General features: G+C 44.3%; 1 protein-coding gene across 1 annotated transcript; it reads right to left on the bottom strand.

The window, feature by feature from the left end:
• Stt3A (catalytic subunit 3A of the oligosaccharyltransferase complex) lies at positions 1-26,531 on the bottom strand. The gene is made up of 14 exons (XM_070535468.1): positions 26,245-26,531; positions 25,332-25,459; positions 23,502-23,684; positions 20,982-21,127; positions 19,732-19,929; positions 17,644-17,754; positions 17,456-17,536; positions 16,209-16,365; positions 14,144-14,379; positions 11,248-11,409; positions 10,342-10,530; positions 5,724-5,943; positions 3,846-4,034; positions 1-448 (listed from the first exon to the last, which is right to left on the bottom strand). Exons 2-14 carry the CDS (start codon positions 25,444-25,446, stop codon positions 303-305), a joined length of 2,133 nt encoding a protein of 710 aa, XP_070391569.1. The 5' UTR covers positions 25,447-25,459; positions 26,245-26,531; the 3' UTR covers positions 1-302.
• Positions 26,532-27,010: the final 479 nt, after the last annotated feature.

Below are 27,010 nucleotides of genomic sequence, written 5' to 3'. Positions count from 1 at the left end.
TTATTTTGTAGAAAGCTTTTATTCGCATTCAGCACCCATTCTCTCATTCAACACATGGCCCAGAAAAAAAAAAAAGAGAGAAAAACCCACAAGGACTTTCACAGGGTAAACAAAAAGGGAGGGGGGAGAGCCAAGGATGTCACAGGGCTTCTCGCAGAAATGTGAGGATGATTTGCATGTCTTCCATGACACTGTTGTGTCCAGCAAAAGAATGGAGAACAATCTCGATGCTGCAGTGTGGCCCGCTGCTGCACGGATTGTATGTCACAGGATACAGCAGCAAGTGACGATTGCTCTGGTCCTCAGATGCCCCGGTTTGGAAGGTCCTTGACCTTGTAGATGCGCACCAGCCAGTGCTCTGTCGTGTATGCTTCTTCTAGAACGTCAAGCTCAAAGTCCTTGTTGCCGATTTCAGCGTTGCGCACCCTGTCATAGCCTGGTGGTTTGCCTGGAAATGTGAATAAAATTGGTCAACGGAAGCTCTTGGTTTCCTCTGCAGCAGCAGAACAAAATCCTTCCAGACAGATCAGTGGCAACGACTAAGGTGAAACAAACACAAAATAAAATAGAGGCGGCACACTTCTGGATACACGAACAGACAGCTCTGCTTTGACGTTTGTCTATGTAATCCAGAAATGTGCTGCTTCTACAATAATGGTCAGCCAAGTAGCCCACCATAATCTCAACAAAGTTGACTTTTAGAACAAAATGATGCTTCCTTGCAGCCTCACAACGTAAGCTTTGCTTGCCTTCATCCTACACTTTACCGCACTGTTAGTTTCATCATGAGTCTGTACCACTTTTCTCGTTTCATGAGTGTATAACACCTGTAAAGAAAGTTAACAGTGTCTGACTGGTGCTAGTTAAAGGAATAATGACAGACATTTTCCAAATAGTAAAAACAGTACCACACGCTTCTTGTATGTGCCAAGATCACACTTAGCAAGTATGAATGTTGAGAAATGATTTTAAAGTTTTATGCCAGGCCTAGCATCACCAACATTATGGTGAGATCATGACGCAAAGAAAAATTTGCTGACTTTGTAGCAACAAGGCTAGGTGCGCTGGTGTAGCTTGTAAAAAAAAATAAAAAAAAAGGAGAGAGAGAGAGAGAGAGAGTAAACAAGAGTGCTGCACGTCTCTTCTGGCTGTGCTTGTGTGGCGGCGGCAACAATCACAGCAATGAAGCCAGTTGCCACGTTGGAACTTGCTTGTCAAAGCAAGTGTTGTAGTAAATTACAACTAGAACAGTCTGGTGCTTGCCAGTATTTCCCCTCACAAAGTTTGAATGGGGGCAGAATAGTGATGAGGCGAAACTGTCAAGTCGGCACTGCTTTACCCTATAAAAAGGGTACCCATGGGAAATGTTTATTTTTTCATCGATATGTGTAGAATACAGTGATGATAATATTCAATGCGAGGAAAAAAAAAACATATTGCGGAGGCTTTTCCAGCAGTAGCTGGGCAACACCGGGCAGAACACTGTAGGTGAGCCACACATCAAGCCACCAAAGGTTTTATGTGGAGCTTGTACAGACAGTTCTCGTCGGATATGACTTAGGGGTGTACACTGCACTTCCCCTGCATTTCCTGCATGATATCACAGCAGCTGGGGATATTGGACTAGCAATTCTTCTCTGGCTGCGCTTTCCAAAGAAAGCGAGTCACCTGGCATACTTATTTCTTGCTTGTCTTCCATTTCTACGACAATCCAACTAATAACGCTTGCTACCTGTCATTCGGCATTGTAGGCTGAAACGATATACATACCGTATTTATTCAAACCTAGGTTGATAGTTTTTTCTAAATAATCATATACAGTCACTGACTGATTTTTCGGACTCCCAAAATTCTGACATGCTCGATTATTCGGTCTGCTTTGCTGCACCGCCATCCTCCCCTTAGACCATAATGTATAACGACTGCTGAAAGTTCGGACAACTTGCAACTTCTCGTCTGATTTTTCGGACACTCCATGAGCCAACTCGATCGAAAGCACCATGCACCGACTCTGACCGGTGCATGGTTCGACTTGCTGAACGCCATTTTCTACTGCAAAGCCCCGCTCATCATCATCGTTTCTGCCTGGTTCATGGCTACAGCAGTTCCGGTCTCAGCTTAGTAAGCCATGTCAAGACAATCCAGCAGCTGATTTGTTTGTTTCTTCGTGCACGGCGCTGCGAGTAGGCCACATTTTTCGTTTGTGCAACTGGTATCGGCGTGACCGCGTGGTGATGTTTGCTTTGTGTGCTGTGTCGAGGTTGCAGTGATGCAACGTGGCGTATGGAAACATAGCGTCAGGTGTCTAATGGCACCGACAGTGCCTGCGCATACTGTGCTGGGGAATGCCGGCAAGCGGGTGTTGAGAGCCTAGGATTTGTCGCCTCCCGATGTGCACCCTACTGACGCTGAAAGTGTTCTGCCAAGACCTGTGCGGTGGTTCCAGACACCGTCTCATTTGACAGTTTCACAGGTGCTCACGCTTCTGTACTGACATGTGCAGAACTCGACGGCGAGATCATTCGTCAGGTTTCTGCTGTGCCGCCAGACGATGACTCCGAGTCGGAAGATGGCGCACCATGTGCTACGCTGCCGTCGCATGTGGAGCATGCACAAGCAGTGACTGTGCTTTGAGCCGCCTATAGTGACCGTACGATCCTCTCCGAGATTCAGGCTTATCCGATTGCGCACGAATGGAACAGCGTGCAATGGCGCATTCATCATTTCTTCAACCCTACTAGTGAGCCCGAATAAATGCGTGGAAATAAAGGATTTCTTTTTTTTTTTTAAATCTACTTTTTCGGACACCTGTTTATTTGGACATTTCCGCAGTCCCCGTGAGGTCCGAATAAACGGTCGGCGACTGTACAAAACTCTAAGGTCGCCTTAGATTCGAGGATTTAAAGAAACGCGCCTGTTTGTAACTGAAAATGATAAATATGGTCCATAGCTAGTGCCATCTAGAAAAGTCAGTATCACCGCCACTACTAGCTGGGCAAGTAGACAACTGAAGTACATACACGAGCGATGTCGTCGCTTTGACCTCTGTCGTATCATAGCTGGTTCTATGGTATCAATGTGCTGTGGGGTGTTATCGTAATGGCACACTATAGTGCAGCTTTCAAATGAAAAATTGTGCTAGCGGCAGAGGCGTAGTAAGCCATGCGGGACTTCAGCATCTATGAGAAAAATGTCTATCGTTGGAAGGGGCAACGGGAGTTGCTTTTGCATGTGCCGCAACGAGAAGGTGACGGTGATAAGGAAGATAAGTGCACAATAATAGAGAGGAGCTGTTCACCGAGATCGCGCCGAGTTTTGACGCGTGCGATGTTGCACTGTCTGCGCATGCATGGGTGCGCGGACGTGAGCTTGTGTGAGTCCGCAAGCGTTTGTGTGGTCTGGGCTGTAGGGACGAGGCTAACGGTGGTGACAACGTACGGTGAGCTAGGCATGTTCTTATTAAATAAATGCTGTTATCATATTGTGAACGCTGTCCTCACTTTCCTTGTTCGGCCTTAATTCGAGGCAAGTTTTTTATTTTTTCTGGCTTCGGACACTCGGGGGTCGGCTTAGAATCATGGCCGGCCTAGATTCGAGTAAGTACGGTAGCCAGAAACTCCATACTCAAAACGGAACATGACAAAAATAGATTTTCAAATTCCTGGTGTGTTGTAGAATAGGCAACATACTGGAACAAGAGGAGCATTGCCTAATAAGTAACACTTGTCCATAAAGGGTTAAACGTTTGGCAATAAGAAAGGATCGCATTGGGAACAAGGAAGATTTGTGGGAACTTTTGAAACGTTGCCAAGCTGAGCTGCAGAATGTACTACTGTGACATTTACCAGCTTCAGTGTAGACGGAGCCAAAGCGGTAGTAGCACATTTTGTACATGAGGCAGTTGAGCAGCACAGGGGAGCCCTCACGGTCCACACTGAACTCTCCCGACGGTGTGTAGTAGTCCTGCTCTTTGATGTGCTGGCCTCGGTCTGTGCTCCCGCCAATGCGCACCATCCACAGGAACTTGTTGATGTCTGCAGAAAGCAGGAGTAATGACACACTCTGCCTTCAGGCTTTCGAGCATAGGGGTGCTAACAACATTCGGAAATGCTGAATAGCAAATCAAACAGGAGAAAAGTTGTTTTCGAATACAATAAAACCTCATTAAACCGTACTCGCTTGACCAGTAGTTCATACCTCGTTCATACGTATAGGGGGAAAAAAAAAAAGAACGCAAAACATACAAACAGGGCAAACGTACGATCTGAAGTAACTAAAAAAATTAGGCAGACTCAACTACTGATGACGTCTATGTAATGCGAAGCAGACGACACCTGTTGTGTGCTGGAAGTGTGTGCTGTTGTGTGTGTAATGATGAATTGTTGTTGTGTATTGTCTTTCTGTTACTTTTCTTTCTTTATAGAAAAACATTGACCAATATTCCAACTATTACAAGCAACACCTATCGACGACACAACCTGGATAGCCAATTGGACAGTTCGCCAAACTAAGCAGATTGTAACGGGGCAGCTGAAAACTCAGGGAAGCTACAGTAGAACCTCTTTGATACGATCTTGTTATGGGTGATTTCCCGTAGGCAACATCCATGATCAAGAACACAAAAATGACTCAACAGAGCTATGCTTTTTTTTACCAGTTCACACATAATCTTTTGGCACCAATGGTCAGCACATCACCAAAGTGCAATTGTATGATATGTTTTCCAGCTGCTACATCCCAAGGTGTGCATGCTCAAGAACAGTAGCCACCCGCCGCGGCAGCTTCACCGCAAAACTCGCCCTCCATCTCACATGACGATGCGGTGCTGCGGTGCTTATGTCACCAATAGTTTATTCAAGCGCAATTAATTATGTCCATTGAAAACTTAATTTCATCACACTTCTTGCATCTTCAGAATTGTGAAAAGTTTACAGCTGCAGAACAGAAGAATTGTCAATTCTAGAATGAGTTTTGTAAAGTTTACATGATGTAAACAACATGAGAGAATTCTTACAGGAATGTCAAATAAGTGAACAACTATTTCATGTCTAACATAGTATTTAGAAAGCGCCTATCTAGCTACTTAAACAAAGTGTATGTTTAACATCCCAAAACAGCATAGTGGGTTATAAGGCATGCTGTAGTGGATGGCTCCGAACTCATTCTGACCACCTGGGGTTCTTTAATGTGCACACAATGCACAGTGCATATGCGCTTTTGCACTGCGCCTCCATCAAAATAAGGCTGGCTGCCATGAACGGGATTGAACCTTTGACCTTGGCTGAGCTGCGCAATCCCTGTGATGGGTTATACTGCTACCTAAAAGTATTGCCCGATGTAAATTGTGGCAGACGATGAAAGAAGCGAACCTGTTGGATGACGACGTACCGACGCCGAGAGCAAACACCCAGCCATTTACCTTGCAACTTGTTTAACTAAAAGAGAGCTTATACTAATTGTTTAAACTTGCAGCGCAGGTCAATCAAAACTGTTTCAAGATGTATGCGACACATTTTAAATATTATTGTCATCAGTGGGTTTACATTTGATGCACTAATTGGTGTGCATAATTCTGCATACAGCACCTGAAGGGTATAGAGCACGCGCTTGAAGAAAAATTTGCGAGAAAGTGCCAAACAGCTTTAACACATGTGCTTGTCAAAGCCAAGACACAATGGCAATGATATAAAAAGCAGGACAACAAGAGGGGAGCAGCTACTGACCGTCTGACGAGTAGCCCGAGAGGCCGCCAAAGATGACGAGCACATAGTTGACATCCAGCTCACGCATGATCTCGTAGGCACGGTCCTCGGGAGAGGCCATGGCCTGGCCAACGCGAGAGATGTGCGTGTTGTTCCACGTGTTGTTGTCCACCAGGATGGTACGGTTCGCCATGGCGGTGATCTGGTAGCCGTAGTCCCACCACGACATCACCTTGGCATCCTGCCAATGGTGGATAAATAAGCTGGGGGTCAGTGAACGTTATACACTGGTATAAACGACTTCGGTGAACAGACCTATTGGTATGTTCCCCAATAAGTCAACATCAAGTGCCTCTCTTTACTTTTGTTTTCATGATTTAGGGTACAGTGGTGTTACCAAGGTAAGAAAAAAAAGTTGAAAGCTCTAGTAGTGTTAAGGATGCCTTTATACCTGTGAAACAACGGCATCTGTCAACTGATGAAGAAATCAGAAGACTGTACCAAAGAAACCAGAACCTGTTGCAGTGATTGTAGTCATTCGCTTACATTTAATATGGGAAAACAAACGCTGTTAAATTAATTTCATTTTCAATTCTGGGGCTTTATGTGCCAAAACCACGAACTGATTATGAGGCATGCTGTAGTGGAGGGACTCTTTGTTAATATGGCCATCTGGGGTCCTTTAACGTGCACCCAATCCACGGTACACGGGCGTTTCTGCGTTTCACACCCATTGAAACATGGCTTCCGTGGCCGAGTTCGATCCCGCACCCTCAGGCTTAGTAGCACAATGCCACAGCTACGACGGCAAGTAACAAACGCTGTATTTGTGCCTAAAATTATTTTCAGACAGTCTTTAAAAACAGACACTAAACTAGGCTGTAAAGATAACTCTTAGAACTCTCAGGGCAGTTGTTTGGTGGAGTGAAATCATCTTTCACAGAAGAAAGTAAAACAGTGACAGATGGCCAAAATTCCTTTCCTCGATTTTACTACAGTACACACTACAGCTTTCTTAATGTTTCTACACCTTTCTTAAAAGGTGCTGCGCGTTTCATATGAGTTGAGTGACACGCCCCAACTTGCACAATGTAGTGCTGTTTTCTATGCCGAACTCACAATTCAGCACTCAAACTGAGCACAGCACGAAATGGGAGGTACTGCTTCACGACTTTTACCACTGTCACTGCCAGCCTGTGAACATTAAAATTTGTAAAATCCCACAAGCACGCCACTGAAAGGGGAGGGAAGGCAATGGGAATAGGAAACATTTTTTTTAGAAGCTTGTCTGAAAATACTCCTCTTCAGGAATACAATAGAACCTCATGGATACAATCCCGTTTCGTATGATTTGCCGGCGCTAACGTTCACGATCGAGAAAGCAAAAAATTTATTCAGTACAGTTACACTTCTTATTTTACCAATTAAAAAGTTCCCAGAAAACACGATTGTTCAGTATATCGCCAAAGTGCGATCGTATAATACAATTTCTGGCTGCTAGATCCCATGTGAACAAGAAAAGGTGCGGAACATGAACATTCGAGAGCAGTTGGCCCCTGCAATGGCAGCTTCCCCGCAGAACTCTCTGGCCCGTGTCACCTGAGAATAGAGAGTTTTAGCTTGTCTGTCGTTTTGGTAAACGCCAGCAGCTTAACAAATGCCTGTCACCTCATGGGGCAGAGCTGAACCACACAAACACAGAGCTAGCATTGCATCAACTGAGCATATTCTACTTCGCTGCTGAAGTAAATTTTCGACAGCGGTGAATCATGACCTCTGAAAATTCAGAGCAGCAGCGAAAAAGAGTAGACTTGGTTACTGCAATATCAGCTCTGTATCATGGCCTCTGAGATTTGGATGCGCCTGCAGGTTTTTCTCCGGCCGTCCCAATCACACGTAGAGAGCGTAATTTCTGAGGTGGGCGTGGCCGGCTCCTTCTCCGCGTCGCAGCGCTTGCGACAAAGGGCTACGGAAGTGTCGGGGTGGCTTTCGAGAGCTCTGATATGGCTGCTGCAGCATGGATTAGGCGAGAAAAGAATGCTTTTGTGCTGCTATATAATACTTTACTGATTTAGAAATGATGGCTCAAGGTGTACGAGGAGCAAAGTGCATGCCGGTACCTATTTATTCTCAAAAGATTAAATTTTTTTTTTTACGCAGACTTACTCCCGCTACACTGATGTGGGTATGTAGAAGTGGAATGTCTTGGTAAAAGATTGTCATATGCTGGAAACGCACAATACTTTGAAATTTGCGGGATATGTAGTTATGATTATCATTTTGTGAGCTAGTTCCAACGCTGGCTCACCAAAGCAGCCAGTTTCAAAGCAGTTTCGCATGCTGGTGTCGGTACTTGTTTTCGTCTGGATAGGGTGTGAAGCAAGACATGGCATGACCCAATCGCCTGTGCACTTAGATTGAGGTGCACATTAGACAACCTTAGGTGGCCAAACTATTTTGAAGTCCCCCGCTACGGCGTGCCTCATAATCATATTGCTTTTGGCCCGTAAACCCACTATCTTCTATTGCGATAGCTATTGACACTCCAGGCTGTGACATCCAACATTTCTTCTCAGTTGCGCTCAGTTGGCAGCACAGCATCCAAACAAGGCAACAGCACAAATACTCAGTTTAACAAGCGTATGCACGTTACAAAGAAAGAAGAGTGAGTGCACGCCGAAAAGTGATGCTAACTGAACCGGTGAAATGGCAACAGGCATCGATATGCTTGCTTCTCGTGATATTGCTGATGCCACTGCGTCTGGTGACACCTGACCTTCCTCACCTTTGTGAAAAGGGCAATACATCGCCGGAGCCTGCGGCGCCGGTCTGGCAAAGCAAAGGTGAAAGCGAGAGCTATGCTCGCATAGCACACAATGATTCGCCACTTGCCTGCCAGGCTCCCCATATTTCCCTTCCAAATTCTTTCCGTTGTGCCGTGGAGGTGCAAGGAGTGGACACGCTCTTAGAAGCATGGGGCAGGGAGGAGGGTGAAGCAGTGGCCCTACGCCTAGCCCAAGCGTAGTCGGCACTGTGACGGCTCTGGGCTGGAGCTACAGGTGCATACGTAAAGCTCCCATGTGTGTGCATGTGCACGTGTGTGTATGTGAAGGATCTGGACACTGCTTCTTCCCCTTGATGGTGAAAATGCTCCACAAAATGCGAAAAAAGAGCCAATGTGCACGCCGAGATCTCAAGCAGTGTGCCTTCTACCGGGGCCTCTGCTGGCGCCGTACATCTTGGCTAACAGCACCCTTGCGGGTTAGCCGGGCACGTGCGCTGCATTACACTTTTTTTGCTGGGGAGCACGACGAATGGGACAGCCGGAGCCAGCCGGTGCACTCAAATTTCGGAGGCCATGTCTGTGTTTGTCTGGGTGAGCTCTGCACCACCAGGTGGCTGCACCACTCCAGCTGCTCACATTTACGCCTACGCCCTTCTGGTAAAACGTCCAGTCCGCCTGCATTAACCGGAGTACCGTACAAGCTAACGCTCTTTAATGCCGCATGCACTCTGCACTCCGTTTCCTGTTCCGTTGGCAGCAAATGTCCTTCCTTGCGGGTTGTTACACGCTGGCATTCATAGCTACGAACGCTATTCCATTGCGATAAGCATCTCTTCCGTTTGTTTCACAGCATGTGTGGCACAGGAAGTGTACTGCATGCTTTTAATAATAACCCAAACGCATCTCTATTTCTTGCTGCAGGCGGTGCACCGTGAGCATCATGTTTCACTCCGGTGGCATTGTGGCATCGTATTTTGCCATTGCCCGGTAGCTTGATTTCGTTTTGGCTTCCCCATTGCTGTCTTAAAACAACAATGTGCATCTTGGCCACCACCAGTAGTTTTATGTATTGGTGTCTCACACTGCAACGATTCTTGCCATGTCACAACTTCCTGCCAAGATGCCTCCAACAGAAGAAGCTGCTGACCCAGGCTCAATTTGACGAGTGCTAATGCAAGTTTGCAGAAGCCACAAAAAGGAAAACAAGGAAAACAGGTGTCTTGGGTGGCTCAGGCCCAAACAGGTCGGCATCTGCCAGTGTCTCTAATTGCAACAATTCATGCAATGTTTTGCATTACGTAGATGTCAAGTACAGTTGAGTCTGCCTAATTTTTTAGTGAATTTGGATCGTATGTTTTCTCATTAAGTGCATTTTTCCTGGTGCTTTCTTTCCGAAAGGTATTAGAAAGGTTCTACTGTACATACACGCTCTATTAAAGATGATTTACCTTTATAAACCAGCACGCAAGCAGCAATATACTTTGCACAGCAAATACTGACAAGCAACACATTGTCTTTAAATTATACTGACTTTTTTCACCGACTTCGATGTTGCAGATTGCACCCGCCTGAGGATCCCATCTGTATAAGCTTGCTCGAGGCAAGTACCTGTGTTACATGTTTTCACCATCAACAGAAAGAAAGGTTCAGAGATTGACGAGCGGAGCAGTAATGTGAACACTTGAATCAAAATTTGTAAAACTATAAATTAGCACCAATTTGTAAACATTACGGGAAATTCTGCAGATTTGGCAGGTAAGCTACAGCAAGACATTTGCGACTGATGTTGCACAACATTTAAGTATCCCTGAAAGTCACTGCTGCAGAATGTGGCTACGGTTACATGGTGCATACCTCTGGGGTGTTGTGCCGCAGCCAGTAGTAGGCCTCACGAAAGTCGTCGAAGATGATGCGCGAGCCGTCGTGCGCTCTTGCCGACAGCACGATGGAGGGTGACGAGTAGGCTTCCGAGGTCACCCATGTACAGTGCATTGTGTATGATGTCAGGAAGATGCACATCATGGCCACAAAGCCCTGTGCCACCTGCAAAATGTTGCACGACACTAGCCAATGTCACACAGAGCACATGCATCGAGACTACAGTGCAACCCACTACGTATGTAAATGATACAAGCATAATGAAGATCAAAATTAGTCTATGCGAGATGCTGTATAATGGGAATGCTCCAGATTAATTCAAACCACCTGGCGTTGTTCAATGTGCACATGAACCTAAGAACACAAGCATTTTTGCATGCTGCCCCAATCGAAATGAGGCTGCCAAAGCTGGGAATTAAACCCACAACCTCATGTTCAGCGGCCCAACACCTTAGCATTGAGTCCTCATGCTTGGTATACAAGCTGCATACAACTACATATGTAGTTTATACGCACACAACTATACACATACGTACATACACGTACACATACTTATATACACACATATAATGTAGACATAGTACATATACAACTACATACATAATTTACAAACATTTGCTGCTTTAGCACAAACATTTTGCATAACTTCCATAAAGAAAGAAAATGTGATGTGATGTGAAGAAGAAAAAGAACATTTAGTCTTGCATGTGAATGCCTGAAATGAAATAACCGTTCTCAAATGCTACACTGGCATTAACTGACAATGCCACCATGCTCTATGCTCGCAACAGTTATACATGCAGGCAGATTACACAGACGAAAATCTTATTTATAGTCTTATTTATTATGATGTTTAATGTTAGAGCCATGTCAAGTGCTCACCTCAGTGCGCATAAAGTAGTTTCCCTCATGGCGCTTCCCTTTCTTGTCAGGTGGAGCGACGTCCACCTGCTTGGAGTAGGTGGTGAGCATGGCAGAGACTCCGATGCCTGCCAGGATGCACATGACAGGTGCCAGCACCAGCATCAGACGCACCATCACACCCTGCATGATCAACAGCCATAGAAGCACAAAAATTTTCAGTCTTACACAGAGCACCTAATCAGGCACAACTAAAGAAGGAAGCAACAGTGCATAAAGCTAGTGTAAATAGGAAAAGACTACCTAAAACACCGACTGGCAACTCAACACCTAATCGCTACTCGGCACATGATTTTCAAGTTCACTTCTGCCCCTCTTCACGCACTGTTGTTTCTTTCTTAGAGATCATAATGGCTAAGCCCAATTTGTATTCTGCAGCAACGGCAATGATAGCTGAATACAATAAAATATATTGATCACTGAGCCTTCTTTTCTTCCGTTGGTTTCATTTTGTGCATCAACAACTTTAAGCCATAGTGTTGCGCTGCAGCTGTACTTCTGAATGGGCGCTGCACAAGCTTGGAACTGTGTAGTAAACTTGTGAAAAAAGTGCAGGTGAATCAAACAGACCGTAACTTCACTTTCAAGAACGGTTCTGAAATGAGTGTTGTTTAAAAGTAGGCTTCAGCATATCTGGTTTTCATATTTTGACAATGGAGCTTAACCTTTTGTGGTTTCTACCTTGAGTGAAAATATCACATTTCTTGGAGAAAACCTTTTCAGACACAAAACTTCTAGAAGTTCTTTGCTTAGCATTTTTCTGTTTCATTAACTGGCATCATATATCCAGTCACTGTGACATTTCTTGTTCAAAGCCTTTTGAAGAAGTATAAAATTACTTTAACCGCATCCAGACTACCTACACTGTACACTACTGTACACTAATTTTGTGATGTGTGAACAAATGACAATCCAGTTGACCAAACTATTTGGACACAAAGTGTGACTGGCACTGGCAATTAACTACTGTGCTGGACGCTTCTCTTCGTGACATTAGCAGTGTACAAAATGTGAAGCATGCATGCAAGCTGATGTACTATACATGCAAAACAGGTATTCAGCAGCTCTCACAAGGTCTAGTGACTGCCATCTAATCTTCACGACTAGTTTATTATTAGCTGCACCCACATATCTGAACCAGTGTTCATCAATGATACCATGCCACTTGAGTGCTGAGGAATATTTCAATCACACCAACACACCTTTCATTACAATGACCAATGACATGGTCATCCGACTAGTCTGTTTATCATTGTAAGAGGGGTCAATATATATATATATATATATATATATATATATATATATATATATATATATATATATATATATATAAAAGGAGAAGAAAATAACATAAACAAATATGCAGATCCTGCACACTGTGGGAATCGATGCAAGCGAAGCTTTGTCTGCTGTTTGCATTCATTTATGTTATTTGGCAGTGATATATTGATGCCATATGACAGTCATGACGTGATGTGAAATGTTACCTTGCCTGCTCCGTTTGTGTTTGTTCTTCTTGCTCTGCTTGACACTTTATACGAGCCTTCGTCTCCTAGGCACTAAGCGCACGCTTTGGCGCCATTCTGCGTTGTAGCATTGTAGCTCACAAAACTGCCTCCTCACTCTCTCTCTCTATTCCCTCACTAACATTCTCCCAACCTCCTCCCTCTACTGTCATTGCTGTTGCGGGTGAGTGTGAAGACAAGTGCCGCAGTTCCTGCACTGCATTTGTGGGTGGTCACGCCTAGTTACGGTGTCCAGAAGGCATTGCGCACATGCGACACGATGCAAATGTTGACACGCGCTTTTCGGTCATCTTTCCATTGTGCCACACTCCTGTCATGTACTAATGTGATAGCGTCAAGGGCACCGTGTCATAGAACATCCGGTGTCGATGCTGCGGGTGTCGCTTGCGAATAATTATCCTGAACCACAACTGCGCAGGCCCTCCATGTGATGCATACTTTGTCTTACATTCTTTACAAAGTTATTTCTCTGAATTTTGAGAATTACAGCTCATAAACAAATTTCATGAAACAAAACACTGACAGCCCATGCCTTTTATGTTTTTGTGACATGGCCACACCTCATCCACGTCCCTACGTGGCTGGCCATTAGTGGCAGCAAGAGCACAGCAGCAGCGGAAAGTCGAAGAAAGAGGCAAAAAAAGCTTCGCTTTAAGAGGAAAAGAAGACTGGGCGCTCAAGTGTGAATTCTAACCCGAAATTTCCATTTGAATTTGCTGCCTCTTAGCACCTCCCACTGACAGTAACTGCCATTCTGGCATGGCTTGTATGACGTCAAAAAGTGCCGGGGCTGCAACTGTGTTTTCTGCTCCGAAACATTCTGAAACCATGCTATGCCAAACTCTCCTTACTCCATTTGCAATGGCAACCAACAGTGCAGCAAGGGCATTATTGTTGCATTGCGTTTGTAATTATTTCACTCACACGAGAAAAAGAGCACAAACCAGTGACCACGGGGGTACACATGTAAAAAATTAAATCACGTGTATAACGCACACATTTACTGCACAGAATTCACTTCATTTCGTCACCCATCAGTGCTACCAGACTGCTGTACAGTTAAGCTGCAATATTAAAAAGTTCACAAACAAGTTTTCCACCACAGTGAATGTGCTAACATTTTGCTAGCTTGCTGTAGGACGCATGCTGCATAACATGAAAAGCATAATTCAAGCTTGAAGATTTGGTGTCATGGCCCCCTTAAAGAAAGCAAAACAGAATTTTCGGAAACTGATTTGGCATGCTTTTTCATTGGTGCTTATTCACTCTAAACAAAAAACACAATGCCCAGTCACATGCAAACAAGGGCAGTGATTAGGGGTGCTACTCACGGCAAAGTATATGCTTGTGATGCCATAGAGGATGATGAAGATGTTTGCGTCGGTCAGCTTGCTGAAGCAGAAGTACAGGCCGACTGGAAACATGAAGACCAGCAGTTGCAGGTCGAAGTAGAAGGACGACCAAGATGTTGGCTGGTGCTCAGACACGGAGGCAATGATTGGGATGTTGTTCTTGGCGTACGACGGATCGAGCAGCGAGTAGAAACGTCCAGTCCATGGGGAAATCTCTGAAGCATACTTCCGCTAAGCAATAACACTCCGAGTGTGATGGTACGGTCATTTGCAAAAACTCTTTTCTCAATATTAAATTCCCCTTTCTCCCCCATCTTATTCTTAACCTTATAGTTTCTGTTCCCTTGCCACAATACAGAGCAGCGAACTAGATTTTCTATCACAGTGGAGTTTCCTGTCTTCCCACTTACTCTCACCTCTCTCTCATGGTAGCTTCTCTGCTGTATGCTGCCTTGTGTATCATGAGAAAAGACAACTTGACCGGCAAATGAAAAATAAAATGTTTGAAAAACAGACACTGTTAAATAAGCTCAGTACTTCAGTATATATAATGGTGTTACACATTGGGTGCGAGGGGGGTGAGGAGGTAGTAGGTCTTTAATGGTGAACTTTTCTTCCACAACAAACATCATGATAACTGCACAGTGCATTTCATTTCAGTAATGTGTAACTGACATTGTGTTACTGTCCAGGAAAACAAGGAATATAATTAATGAAAATAAATGCTCATGATAATAATGAGAGTTGCAGTTGTCTAAAAGACAAAAGTACACTTCAGAATTTACGATTGCTTTAACGGCTTTCAGTAATTATAATGCTTCCTGCATCTTCCTGCAGTCACGTGTCAGCTCACAAGTACTTATTATGGGCAAGTGCACAGATACATTTGCCAACTATAACTCTTTCAAATAAAGTTGCTTGAAGCTAAGGGTTCGAAATAAATTAAAAGTTTTTTCTAATGAGACACTCAAGGTGCAATCGATGCTGAAAAACCACAGGATTCTGTGGGCTTAAAGAATGATATGTATTGTTGGTCATGTCTCTTTCAATAAGCTCATAAAAGAAAACTGTAAAGAAATTGGGAACTGTGAAAAGCTGTGTGCCCTGTGGTGGTTCTGCAAAACACACAGTCAGATTTTACTATGACATTTACTTGATTTGCAATTTTTTCTGGGTCCTTGAGGCAAGCTGCGAATAGTATTGTTCAATGTGTTGCTGTGCTTGATATGCCGCGCTGTCTTAGCGTTGTTATCCCACTGTGCTCTATGCCATGCAATGCTAAAAACACCAGACATATTATTAAACTGAGCAATAGGGGCACTTGTGGCACACAGCAAGATCCACCAGGAAACTCGATAACCAAAAGTGCCAAGCATCAAACAAAAGTGTCAGTACCACTCGCTGTTACATGGAACCTGTAAGACTCAATGTGGCATTGAACACTATTTGTTGGAGTGTTCTGGATTTGCTACAGAGCACAATTCTTTTGCTGGGGCGCTTCACTGTTGAGGCACTCCTCACACTAGTGTGGATAACATTGTGTTTAAATGAGGGTGCCGGAGATTCAGGAAGCAGGTGTCCTGACTTCTCCTGAACTCCTCGACTGACTGACTCCTTGACTTCTCCTTGACTTAGCCTGTGATTAGTAATCGCTAGACTCATTCCAGAGTTTTAAGTTGGAGAAGTAGGAAGGCCAGTGTGGCATCGTGTGATGGATGGTTGAAAAATTGTGGGCTGTTCCTCCTGTTCTGCCTCATTGTGTGTGCACCTGACGCTTGCTGCGCTTTAGAATGATGGTGCACTGAACGACGTGCCTACAGTGTTTACATTCTTTAAGCTCTCCCGAGAGGTGACACTTGGGTGGAGCAATTGTGGGCAAGCCTTGCAAGGCTAGGCCCACCTGCGGCTAACAACATCCTACTCTCTGGCACCTCACACAATGGCACCAAGCATGCTGAAGGCACTGTGACATTCACGCACAGTGCAGTTCAGTCGGTCCTACAAAGAGAACAGAGGACTCAGTGAAAACAAGAGGCAAGGATACTGCCGAGGATGGTGAGCACGCCACCCACAGCTAATGTCACTGTAGCTGTGGCCACAACAACGGTGCGGAAGAGAAGCTCAAAGTGCTCCTTGGGCAGCTTAGAGCGCACATAGTCCACAAAGGCGTGCAGCTGGCACAGGCCAAACACACCCAAGGCCTGTAGAAGAGAAAAGGCAGTCGCATGCAAGGTCTGAGCAAGACCACCTCCTAGCCAAGTACACAAACCAATATTCGTGTGTGCAAAGAGTTGGCAAAACAAAATCTGTTTACCATGTTCCATTGCAATCATACAACTGCTGGACAGTTCAACAAGTGGACTTTGTCAACAGACGTACAAAGCAGCGCAAGAAAAAGTTCTAGTGCAAAAACAGCAAAATGTCACATCGCATCTCTGACTTAGCTGATGGTTATCAATGATTGATTGTATCTCATGCCCCTAGGCTGCCCAGTAACAAAAGATGCTGCTGTGTAGGACTCCAGATTAAATTTAGCCACCTGGCATTCTTCCACAGAAAATACAAATACACAAGCATTTTGCATTTTGTCACCACATAATAGGAAGCTGTGGCCAAGAAATGAATCCACGACCTAAGGTCGAAGATGTGGATAACAATGTAGTTGATGTTTGTAGTCATCGACAGTGATGCCCTTCAGAATGGAGAATATGCTCTGGTACCTCTTCGTGCCTAGTATTGATGAAATCGTGCAACAGAAACAGAAGAGAATATTCTTGCATGAAGCCCAAGTCATTGATTGCAATGGTCAGCTCTGTTCAATGCATGCATGAGCTAATGTGGATCACGAATCACTTTTGTATTCACAAGTGTTCCACAAGCACCCTGCACTGTACAGAATTTCTCAAGATTTGTGATTTTATAGTAATTCATGCACTAAGTGAGCTTACAAAATCAATGTTACAATAGCACTGGCAATGACAATTCACTTCAGTTTCTGCCTTTGCACCTTGCATAACAGCTGGCTAGAGTTTTTTTATGTAGTATCTATTGTATTCTTACTGTGAATAGTTACAATGCTTTGTAGTATGAATTGTAAACTTTTCCATGTAAGGATGGCTGCACGAATGTGTTAAAAAGCTCTTGGAAGTTTTTGAACATCAGCTATTTTAGTATCAGCATTTACTGCGCATAATTACACTGCAGTATCCGTTATTCTTTGATGAAATCATTCACTTTTGATCCATTGCAAACTATTAGGTCACCAAATAAGCAAGGGCATGTCCTACTTACTGCCATGTGCTCCGAGGACTGCACGGGCTGGAAACCGACGAATGAGATTTGCATCGACAGCAGCGTGCCCAACACGTAGAGCTAGCATAGAAGAGAGAGGAAAAGAAAAAGATTTAACAAAAAATTGGACTTAGTATCTAATTTACACAGAAACTGAAGAGCGCAACAAGCAATGTGGAAAACCTTACTGTGCTGTAGGCTGTGTAAATCCGGTGTGAGAAGCGCCCCGTGAACATCAGTGCTAAAACGTGGAGTGGAATCAAGTTGATGAGGAACACGTAGCCTCCCCATGATGACACCTGCGGAAATGAATTGATTCCACTAATACATGCACATCCAGGAAGCAATCCCCCCTTATCTCTGGCAGCCACTATAAAACCCTTTTCATGATTGCAAAGGCAGCTTTATTGCGAGGCAGTTTGCCAAACCAATGGAGGCATAGAAATGTTTTGCAATGTGTACAAACCCAGTTTGCTCATATTATGGCTTGACAAATGTAGACATGGCTCTTGTGATGCAACCATGCACAAAAGACAATCCTCAACATGTGCAGCTGGCACTTCATCTTTATTTGAATGATCACTGGTTCTGCCATTAGCTGGGCAAAAGTGCAGTGCTGAGAAGAGTACTTGAGAATTATGAAAAGGCTCTATTGATTGTCCAGGTTTTGTTGCATGCTGTCACTTAGTTGCACTAGTATTCAGCTTAAAGGGACACTAAACAGAAAAATAGCTTGAGGAGCATTAGTAAATGACACTTCTAACACCAAACAAGACACTGACTGTGAGCGGAGGATTGGTAAGCCACAAAGATCCCGAAAACAAAACACTTGTGGCGACACCACATTGAAGTTCCTGCACCATCTAGTCGTGATGCCATGAATTTTGACGATGTCTGCTCATTTACTTACTTTTTATCAGTATTGGTTTTATCGAGATGCACTACAGCAGCAAGCTTCATGTATTCCAAATGATGTTACATAGGAAGCAAATCGGATCATTCTCTGGAGTGACATCCTTCACACATTCAACCTAGAATAGGCAGGGGTAACTAACTGAAGACACAAGGAGTGGCTGCGCTGCAATCTGTAGCTATGCAGATGTTTAGAACATAATAATAAATTACATGGTTTATGCAGACCACTTATATTTGCGCTCTTATATTCACAAAGACCTACCCTACGGACTCAATGAATTTGCATTGAACCGTCAAAATCATTTTAGGACCCCTTTAAAGGGCCCCTCACCAGGTCTGGCCATTTTGGGCTGACAAGCGCAGTGCATACAATGCATGCTGATGATCGTGTCTGGAAGTTTTACACCATTATGCACAGTGAAAAGGGCTGAAATTTCAAAGCAAACACCGTGCACCCTTCCCCTCGTGGCTGCCGCACTCCCAGCTGGAGAGCCAACGTCAATCGCAAAAGTGCACCTACATAAATTGCAGTGCTGCAACGTTACTCGCAGTGAGACATGACTTCCAAGAATTATTCAAAGCCACATCAGTTATTTGTTTGATCTGTTGCTTCAATAGACAATTGAAAGTGTACAGAAATAAGGAAACCTACAAACCGAATGTCTGGGAGTCTTTGTTATGCTTTGTGTTGTAGCGAGAGGTACATACTTAAATTTCGTGTGTTTGTTCCCACGTCGTGCAGTCACATGTGCAAAACTATCTGCCATTTTCTGCTGGGTTCTAATGCGTGGGTGTGCTCTTTGATCTGCTTATGTCTGTCTCAGTCCTTGTGGCTGTGGTACTGACTTATACGGCTACTCAGGTGTTCAACAGAGTGCGCAGGAGATAGGGAGCTGTGCGAAACAAAACAAACGCAACAGCTCGCGTGCGACACCGTCACCGGAAGTGTGCCACTCTGAAAAAACATGATAAAGAGAAAGAAAGAAAAAAAAGGGGGGAAAAAAAAGAAAGAAAGGAGGGGCCCGTGTCACGCGATTCTCTGGCTTCGGCATGGGTGAACATAGGGAAGGAATTTCAGTTGTCGAGGCGTGACAGGGAAATGTGGAGAGAGTCTATGTTGGTGGTGAAGCTCGCCTCCTGAAATCATGGGTTCTCAGCACTTCATATATTTCTATCTCTGCTATTTATGAACTATTTAAAATATTATTATGGTAGAACACTTCTTTGAGGGCACATAACTTCCAGTGCATAGCCAAAATTTGTTATGTGGCCTGGTGAGGTGCCTTTTAAGAGCAGTTGCACACTCTGACTGGCTATTCGTATGTGTGATATATATATATGGTCGACATTTGTTAGCTCACCATGTAAAAGTAGGCAAGGCCACAGAGAGCAGCCCAGAATATGGACCCTGTCTTGACAGCCTTGATCCACATGTAGTAAGTCAGGAGCATGCAGAAGATGGCGATGCCTTCGTTGTCGTAAGACCCAGCTACTGATCGAGAGATGTAGCCAGGGACGATGGATATCATAGCAGCGGCCATCAGGCCAGCAGCAGTGTCCTGCGCAAAGACAGTGATCAATGTTTGAAAGTGAAATGCTGCACAAAAGTGCTTTCAATTTCAGAAAATTATTTGCCAATCTCAGGGCACCAGACCGCAGCACACTAAATTTGGGGTGAAATAATGAGAATGGTTGCAGTATGATGGACTAATGAAGCATGAACAAGTAAAAGCGAACTAGAATAAAACACGTTGTGGGGCTAGTTGGTGCATAGCTTTCAATAGAATAAGCGCCAAAAAGTGACAGCACACAAGAAGAAAACCAGACAGGACAAGGCGCCTTGTCCTGTCTGGTTTTCTTCTTGTGTGCTGTCACTTTTTAGCGCTTATTCTATTGAAAGCGAACTAGAACTTGTCCTTTCATTTTCATATTTAGCATTTCATGTACTGTCAGCATGACTTTGACTTGCACTATCTGAGACATATCTGGAAATATCTGAAACACACACTGGACCTGCATGTTTTCAACATACTTGCATAAACACTCTAAACAGCCTTTATGGTGCTGTGGGTGATGGCCAAAGGAGTACTGTAGGTGTCTCCATTTTCACACACTGTAGTTTGTGTGCCGTCTTCTTCTCTATCTCCATTATTACTACACATTTCCAGGCTCAAGTAATCTATTAATGAACAAGCAGTTGTTCTCTACAGCCTATAATTATATGCGCTACAAACACTTATCACAATAATAAGGAGTATTCACACGAATAAAAGAATGCAGATGATGTTGCCAGTGACAAATGTCTCTTCACTGCTCTGAAGGAGAAATCTGAATTTCCTGAAATCAGAGGATTTCAATGCAACCAGATAAATTTATCAATGCAAGCACCTGGTAATGTGTACATCTGAGCAAAGTCACAAAAGTTGCTGAGCCCACATTGCCTATGCCAAGGCATTTCAGGTCCAGTTGATGCGCCATTCTGACAGAGTCAATACGAATTCTGTATAGCTAATGTAATTTCCATAAGAATCAAAGAAAACACAGGGAATGATTGGCCAGTTTTCCACATGGAATGTTTCAGCATGGCTTTAGTGACGATCATCCAACTCACCTTGAGTTCCTTCGTAAGCAGGAAGGTTACGAGGGTGGTCAGACTTGAGAAGAATGGAGCCAAAAAGACACACACATTGCGAATATCCACTGTAATGTGCAGAAACTGCAACGCATGGTACAGAGCTGCTGATGTCACCATCAAACCTGTGAATGTAAGAGAGAGAATGTGAAGCATGCATAGGACACCTCAAACAAAAATAACGAGATAATCATAAGATCAGTAATGAAACCTGCCTCAATGATGCGATTGTAACAAAGAAGAGCAGCGTGTGCCTCAGCAGCATGGCTACTGGCACAAACTCATGGTTGCAACTACTTGTGACTGCTGTCTGTTCGCCTGCATCTGCTGCTAATAAATCTCTTAGTGATTGAAGCTGCCCCACTGATAGGAGTAAGGTCCGAGTCGTGGCTGAGGAGTTGGAAAATGCTGTCAGTCTAGTAGCGGCATAAGAGGAAAAATGCTGTCCGTCTAGTAGCGGCATAGGTGGCGGTAAAAAGGTCGGCAGTCGATACAAAGGGGGCGGCGAGAGCATGTGTGGACGAGATCGGGCAACTGCTTCTGCGTACGTGAGAGGTGCAGTGACTGGCGCCTGTTCAAGGGCCCGAGGAACGGCTTGAGAACTTGCTCATGGATGAAGTCGTGGATCGGAGGTGGCAAAGAGGGTGGTGATTCCGGGAGAGAAGAAATGAAATATAGCTGGCAAGCAACCTCTGCGCGAACAAACTTCTTAATTTTTAAGAACAGAGTAGCATGGTTGACGCAGACTCCAAGGCTTGACAAAGAATCGGTGGGCATAGGGGGATGTCAAGTGCAAAGCTGTTGCCTGCGCAACTCGTTGTAACATTGACACAATTTGATCACTTCAATGAAAGTGTGAGGACTCTTCGATAATAACATTTGGAACACGTCATCCTCAATATCCTTTGTTATATGTTTTCAAAGGTCAACAATGTCCTCAATAGAGCTTGTGAAATTCTCCAATCTCTTGGAATCGTGTACGCAAACATTGTTCTGCACAAAGCTTTTGTACTGCTGGCCGATCAAAAACAAGGGTAAAGCTGGTCATGAAGACCAATCACACAGTTAGGTCAGCTTCATAGTTTAGAAATCATAGTTTTGCAATGTCCGAGAGATAGAATGCTACGTTTCTCAACTTGCTAGCATCGTCCCACTGGTTATGGGCACTCACTCGCTCTTAAGAGATCTAATCTTCAACGTCTTTGTCATCTGTGTCGGAGAAGATAGGGGAATCTCCCTGATGCAAGGCACCGGCACAAACAGGTCGGGCGGCACCGTTAGAGGAGTTGGAAGAGTACGTGCATCGTCAGGCATGATGAATCCGAAGTTCCAGGGTGGTTGAAACCCAGCAAGCTCCAGTACTTGCTAAGAGATTTATTAGCAGCGGACACAGGCGAACGGGCAGCAGTCACAAGCGTTCGGCGAAGGACAGCAACGACAAGCTCGTGTCAGTGGCGATGCTACTAAGGCACAGGCTACTCTTCTCTGTTACACTATTTTTTAATCACATGGATTTATGCAATGAACCGCTGAACCTTTCGGTTTTAGCCCTTAAGTTCTGCCACTTCATAAGCATTGGGCACTAGTGTTCACTCTTCCTATATCACAGGAAATTAATATTGTGCAAAATCTGCCAGTAATGTGGTGTGCAGGCTGATTTGTTTTCGATTCAGGCAGCCAATGATTAAGGGAAGGAGTATACACAATGCCACTGATGATGATGATGGTGATTTATTGGCACCCCCTTTGAAATGGGGCAGTGATAAATAGCACCTAGCCTGCTTCAGCTACTCAGGTATGATATAAATGCTTCTCATTCTAGCAGTTTTGTATACGTCTCTTGAATCTTTTTTCTCTCCCTCAAACCTTCTCTATCTTGTACCACTACCTATGCCTGTGATGGACCTGGTCGTATCAACAACCTCTTCCCTGCATTTTTTTCACCGATATTCAAGATGTCTCTAGCTTATCTCGACTGCTGACCGGTTGATGCTTCCAAAAGTGATTAATTTTGACACCGCTGCAATCGAACATCGACAAATGCAACTAGAAGCAAGCTGCCAGATATATAGTTGCCATCAATTCACACTGCGAGGTATTTTCTTCATGTTGACAACATGAACAATCAGCTATATTGGTACAAATTTCGGTGAGAACTATACTCGTTATCAGTAGTGAAAGAGTTAATGTGCGGGTTCTTTTGAAGATGTGTTCAGCAGTGCTATGACAGTGCATAAGTGCAGTGACCAAGTGTACTTGTATGACTTACTCGGCTTTTTTAAAAAAATGCCTCTAACCACTACATGCTGGAAGTAGAGTCGCATCACTGGCAAAATTCGCTGGATAGAGCCATAAAATGCAATCTGAACTCACTAGGGAACAGATATCTCAGGTGTTTCTTCTATAGATATTGCAATTCTTAATTGACAAGGCTGATTACATACCACAGCTACATGCAAAGGGCTATCAGAAAAAAAATATCTAGCAATCACAAATTACCGGGATAGATTGTGCCACCAATGATCCTTCCAAGAGGATACCAGGCCCGGTCATCGAACCAGTTGTGGAAGCTGTAGAAGCCTTCCTCAGCGAGGTAGCGGGTAGTGCGGTAGTTGAAGTATGGATCAAATTCATGAATTACACTTTCAAAGCGTAGTACAGAGAAGAGCCGGCAGACGAATGCTGAAAAAAAAATAAACATAACACAGTGAGTGAGCCACCTTGTTTTCAAGAACCTGATACCATACTGCAATACCTTCTTTGCACTTCCACACATGAAAGTTAAGTAGAAAGCGAATTTCCCTTTCTACATTTGTCGCTGTGCCTGAAACTGGAACAATTATTTCCCACAGGCGTAGTTCTGGGGCCAGCGAGATTTAGAATCCTGCTACACTCCCATCGTATGGACCACTCCGAAGCAATCAGGTAAAAGAGGCGAGTTCTTTATTTCTACCCATCTCATTTTCATTCTGGCATGATAGTAACATGCATGTTTCGCAGCTTGCAAACTAAGTACACTATAATGCTGGTTCTGTGTGGAACAAATGCAGCATAACACTTTTGATGATTTACACTTCAGTCAAAACATGTGCTACTGGGACAGTTTAATTAATTTGGTACTGTTAAAAAACTTCAAGTAAATTTGAATTTTAAGAATTTTTAATGTAAAAAGACAATTTGAACTTTTGTATTTGTGGACATTCGACATCAACATGGACAATTTTTACACTATACCTCTCTCTTTCTTGTTCAGTATATTTAGTTGCGAGAAATCCTAGTTTGAGCTTCAATGCACATTCCCATTTGCCGATTTATTTTCGAGTGGATCTCCTTGAAACAAGATCAATCTCTGCAGTTTTGAACACACATAGAATAAAAAAATGCTAAAGGAAAACTGGCTTTGATGCATTTGTATATCGAGAACTAGGTTCAAGTATGTGGGATCTTGACTCACAAAACTGTGGAATTCATTTTAGCCAGCAGCCCTAGTTCTCACATGACTCTCGTATTCCATTTAAGACTTTATCAGAAGTGGAAGCCAGCTCATTTTTATTGTTAACATGATTTCCTGAGGCTACCTGGCTTTTCACTGTCTCTTGCAACTCGGTGAAATGAGAGCATTGTTGAAGGATGCTATTTTCTAAATAGCACCAAAAGGAAAATGAGGAAACAATACAAGCTATTGTTCACATTCAATACAGACAGCCTCCTCACAATGGCTCAGCCCCTTGTCAATGAACGTTGAGCCTAACATATTCATGGAATTGCGTTCCAAAAAACACCATTTACAGTATTAATGAAAAACCTTGAAAGAAGTGTATTGAGGTGAGCACAATGACTGCAGAGAAAGGATTGAACAGATAAAGCTGGCAATTTGACTTCCCTAATGCGTTTGAACATGCACTAATAATAGCTCCCATCCACCCTAGCAGGTCACAGTGCACAGCATGTAGCTGCGGCAAAGGTCAATTTTAACAGGAAGAAAGCTGGTATGGGAAAACATGGGCATAACGCAAATTAAACTTCACTGTAATATTGGTAATTACGACACCATGGCCACATATTACTCTCTCGTGTCAAGTTAGTTAACCTGCGTTCATTGTCCCCCTTATATATCAAAACTTTAGGCCAACTACTACATATTTCCAATATCTCCTTTATTACGTGAAGCTTGAGAATTGAATGCTATAGTGTTGTAATATGCTTTAAAGTTCGGTAGCATCTTAATCAACGCCTTCTAATCTATAAATTACACTTCATTATGTGAAAAGTGGTCTGTCTTTAACATTAAAACCAGCTCAGTGCACTAAATGCCAACACATTACTCACATAGCACCGCTGCCATTGAGAGTATGGACATCTTGAGCAGCGTCTCCTGCTTCTCCGGATTCATTCGCGACCACCATGACGCTCTCTTGTACTGGACGGGGCTTGCAGATGACATGTTGAGCCCGAGCCTGCGATGCCAAAGGAGCGGATAGAAACACTCGACAACCGGCTTCCGGAAGCGCCACGTTCACACGCGCGCACTGCATCTAGCGCTGTCTTATCTCCGGAGCGGGTATCAATCGTGCAACGTGGTGAGGCTTGCACTGAGTCCTCTATTCGCGGCTGCTACACCCGTTTCAAAGCTTTCCCAGAACCTTACATAGAACAGTGAGACGCAAAGAACATCAAACCGAGCACTTGGCAGCATGCGCGATTGAACACGCCTCCAGCGAGTCTCGGCACACATCACTACATTCTCGCATCGAGCACCGTGTTCACTGCTGTTTTTCGGCACTGTATGCGGTACTAAAAGTTCGGCCAAGAAAAGGTTAAAATGATACACGTCGAGAAACAAGTTCGCAGACAGTGGCCTTTTCCTCACGTCAGCCAAGAAACTCGTACCACGACCACCACGATCGTGTGTAAATATAACGTCCAAAATGCGTCCGGCAATCAAGAGCAGTTTAATTTCCAGGTGCAACACATACAATCTGAGCAGTTTGATTCTCAAGGGCAGCGCGCATGTGTCAAACAGGTTCAAACCATTCTAGAGGCCGGCAACCAAAAGCAAAAACAACCGCCCAACCGGCATCGTCAGCACCAACCTGTTTCCTCACACCAACGTGTCAACACCAACGACAAGAGCCCAAGCAAGCGCTGTTAAGGCAACCTATACGTGAAAACTATGCATTCACGCATGCAGATCACCTGCCGATTCGTATTTACAAAGTAATAGCTCGTAAGATCAGCTTACCTAGGCCTAAGCAACTGGCGACCGTGTCAAGAAGTTTCTCTTGACGGTCAGTCAAGAGATGCGTTTTTGTCTTTTCCTTTTCTCTGTGGTCGCCGTATACACCTGGTGATGGTCGTGCGATCTTCGCCTCATCTAAAACAACGGCGGTGCGATGGAAGGTTTCACCATAATAAGCCGGGCGCACCGCGCTAACGCTATCGCCCACTTCAAAGCCGGTGAAACTTGCCGACAACGCTACACACGCAGCTACACGTGGCAAACATTGGGACAGGGGAACGGCCGGCGACGGCTACAAATCGGCTGCAAGCCCACAAGATAGATGCAGCCTTTTGTCTATGCGACTGGGCTTTTTGTGCATTGTTCACTTACGTTTCGCGCTTGTAAAGCACAATACGCAGACAAATATAATAAATCAACCTTGGTCATTCATAAGAATACGCTGCACGCCGTAAAAGACCGCCAACGGTCACTTTTGGACGGCAGTTTAATTTCGTAACGCGATGATCACTGAAGCGGGTCCTTCGAAGGTGTAAACGGTTATGTTCGACGTAACGAAGTTTTTCAAGGGCAGCATCAACGAACACATCGGCGAGCAGGGCCGCATAACGACGAAAATGACGCCTAGGCCCTGGTATGGCACAACACGCACACAAAAACCAGTCTTTCTCCTCTTCTTCTCCCCCCTTCTGCGAACGTGTCGAGCGCTGTCTGCTTTCGTTGCCCGTAGCAACCGCGTAAACTGAAATGGTTGAGCGCTCGAGTGAAT

The sequence above is a fragment of the Dermacentor albipictus genome, chromosome 3 (assembly GCF_038994185.2).
Source record: "Dermacentor albipictus isolate Rhodes 1998 colony chromosome 3, USDA_Dalb.pri_finalv2, whole genome shotgun sequence".
NCBI classification, from domain to species: Eukaryota; Metazoa; Arthropoda; class Arachnida; order Ixodida; family Ixodidae; genus Dermacentor; species Dermacentor albipictus.
The sequence above is the reverse complement of the archived record's forward strand: the minus strand, read 5'-3'. Positions and strand labels throughout refer to the sequence as shown.

Bases quoted from the DNA above. Each gene is read 5' to 3' on its own strand.
- Stt3A (XM_070535468.1), bottom strand. From the start codon at position 25,446: ATGTCATCTGCAAGCCCCGTCCAGTACAAGAGAGCGTCATGGTGGTCG. The intron at 17,537-17,643 runs GTAAGGTTTTCC...CTTCTATGCTAG, and splicing joins TTTACACAGCCTACAGCACA to CTCTACGTGTTGGGCACGCT. The intron at 449-3,845 runs GTAAATGTCACA...TCACATTTCCAG, and splicing joins CTCCGTCTACACTGAAGCTG to GCAAACCACCAGGCTATGAC.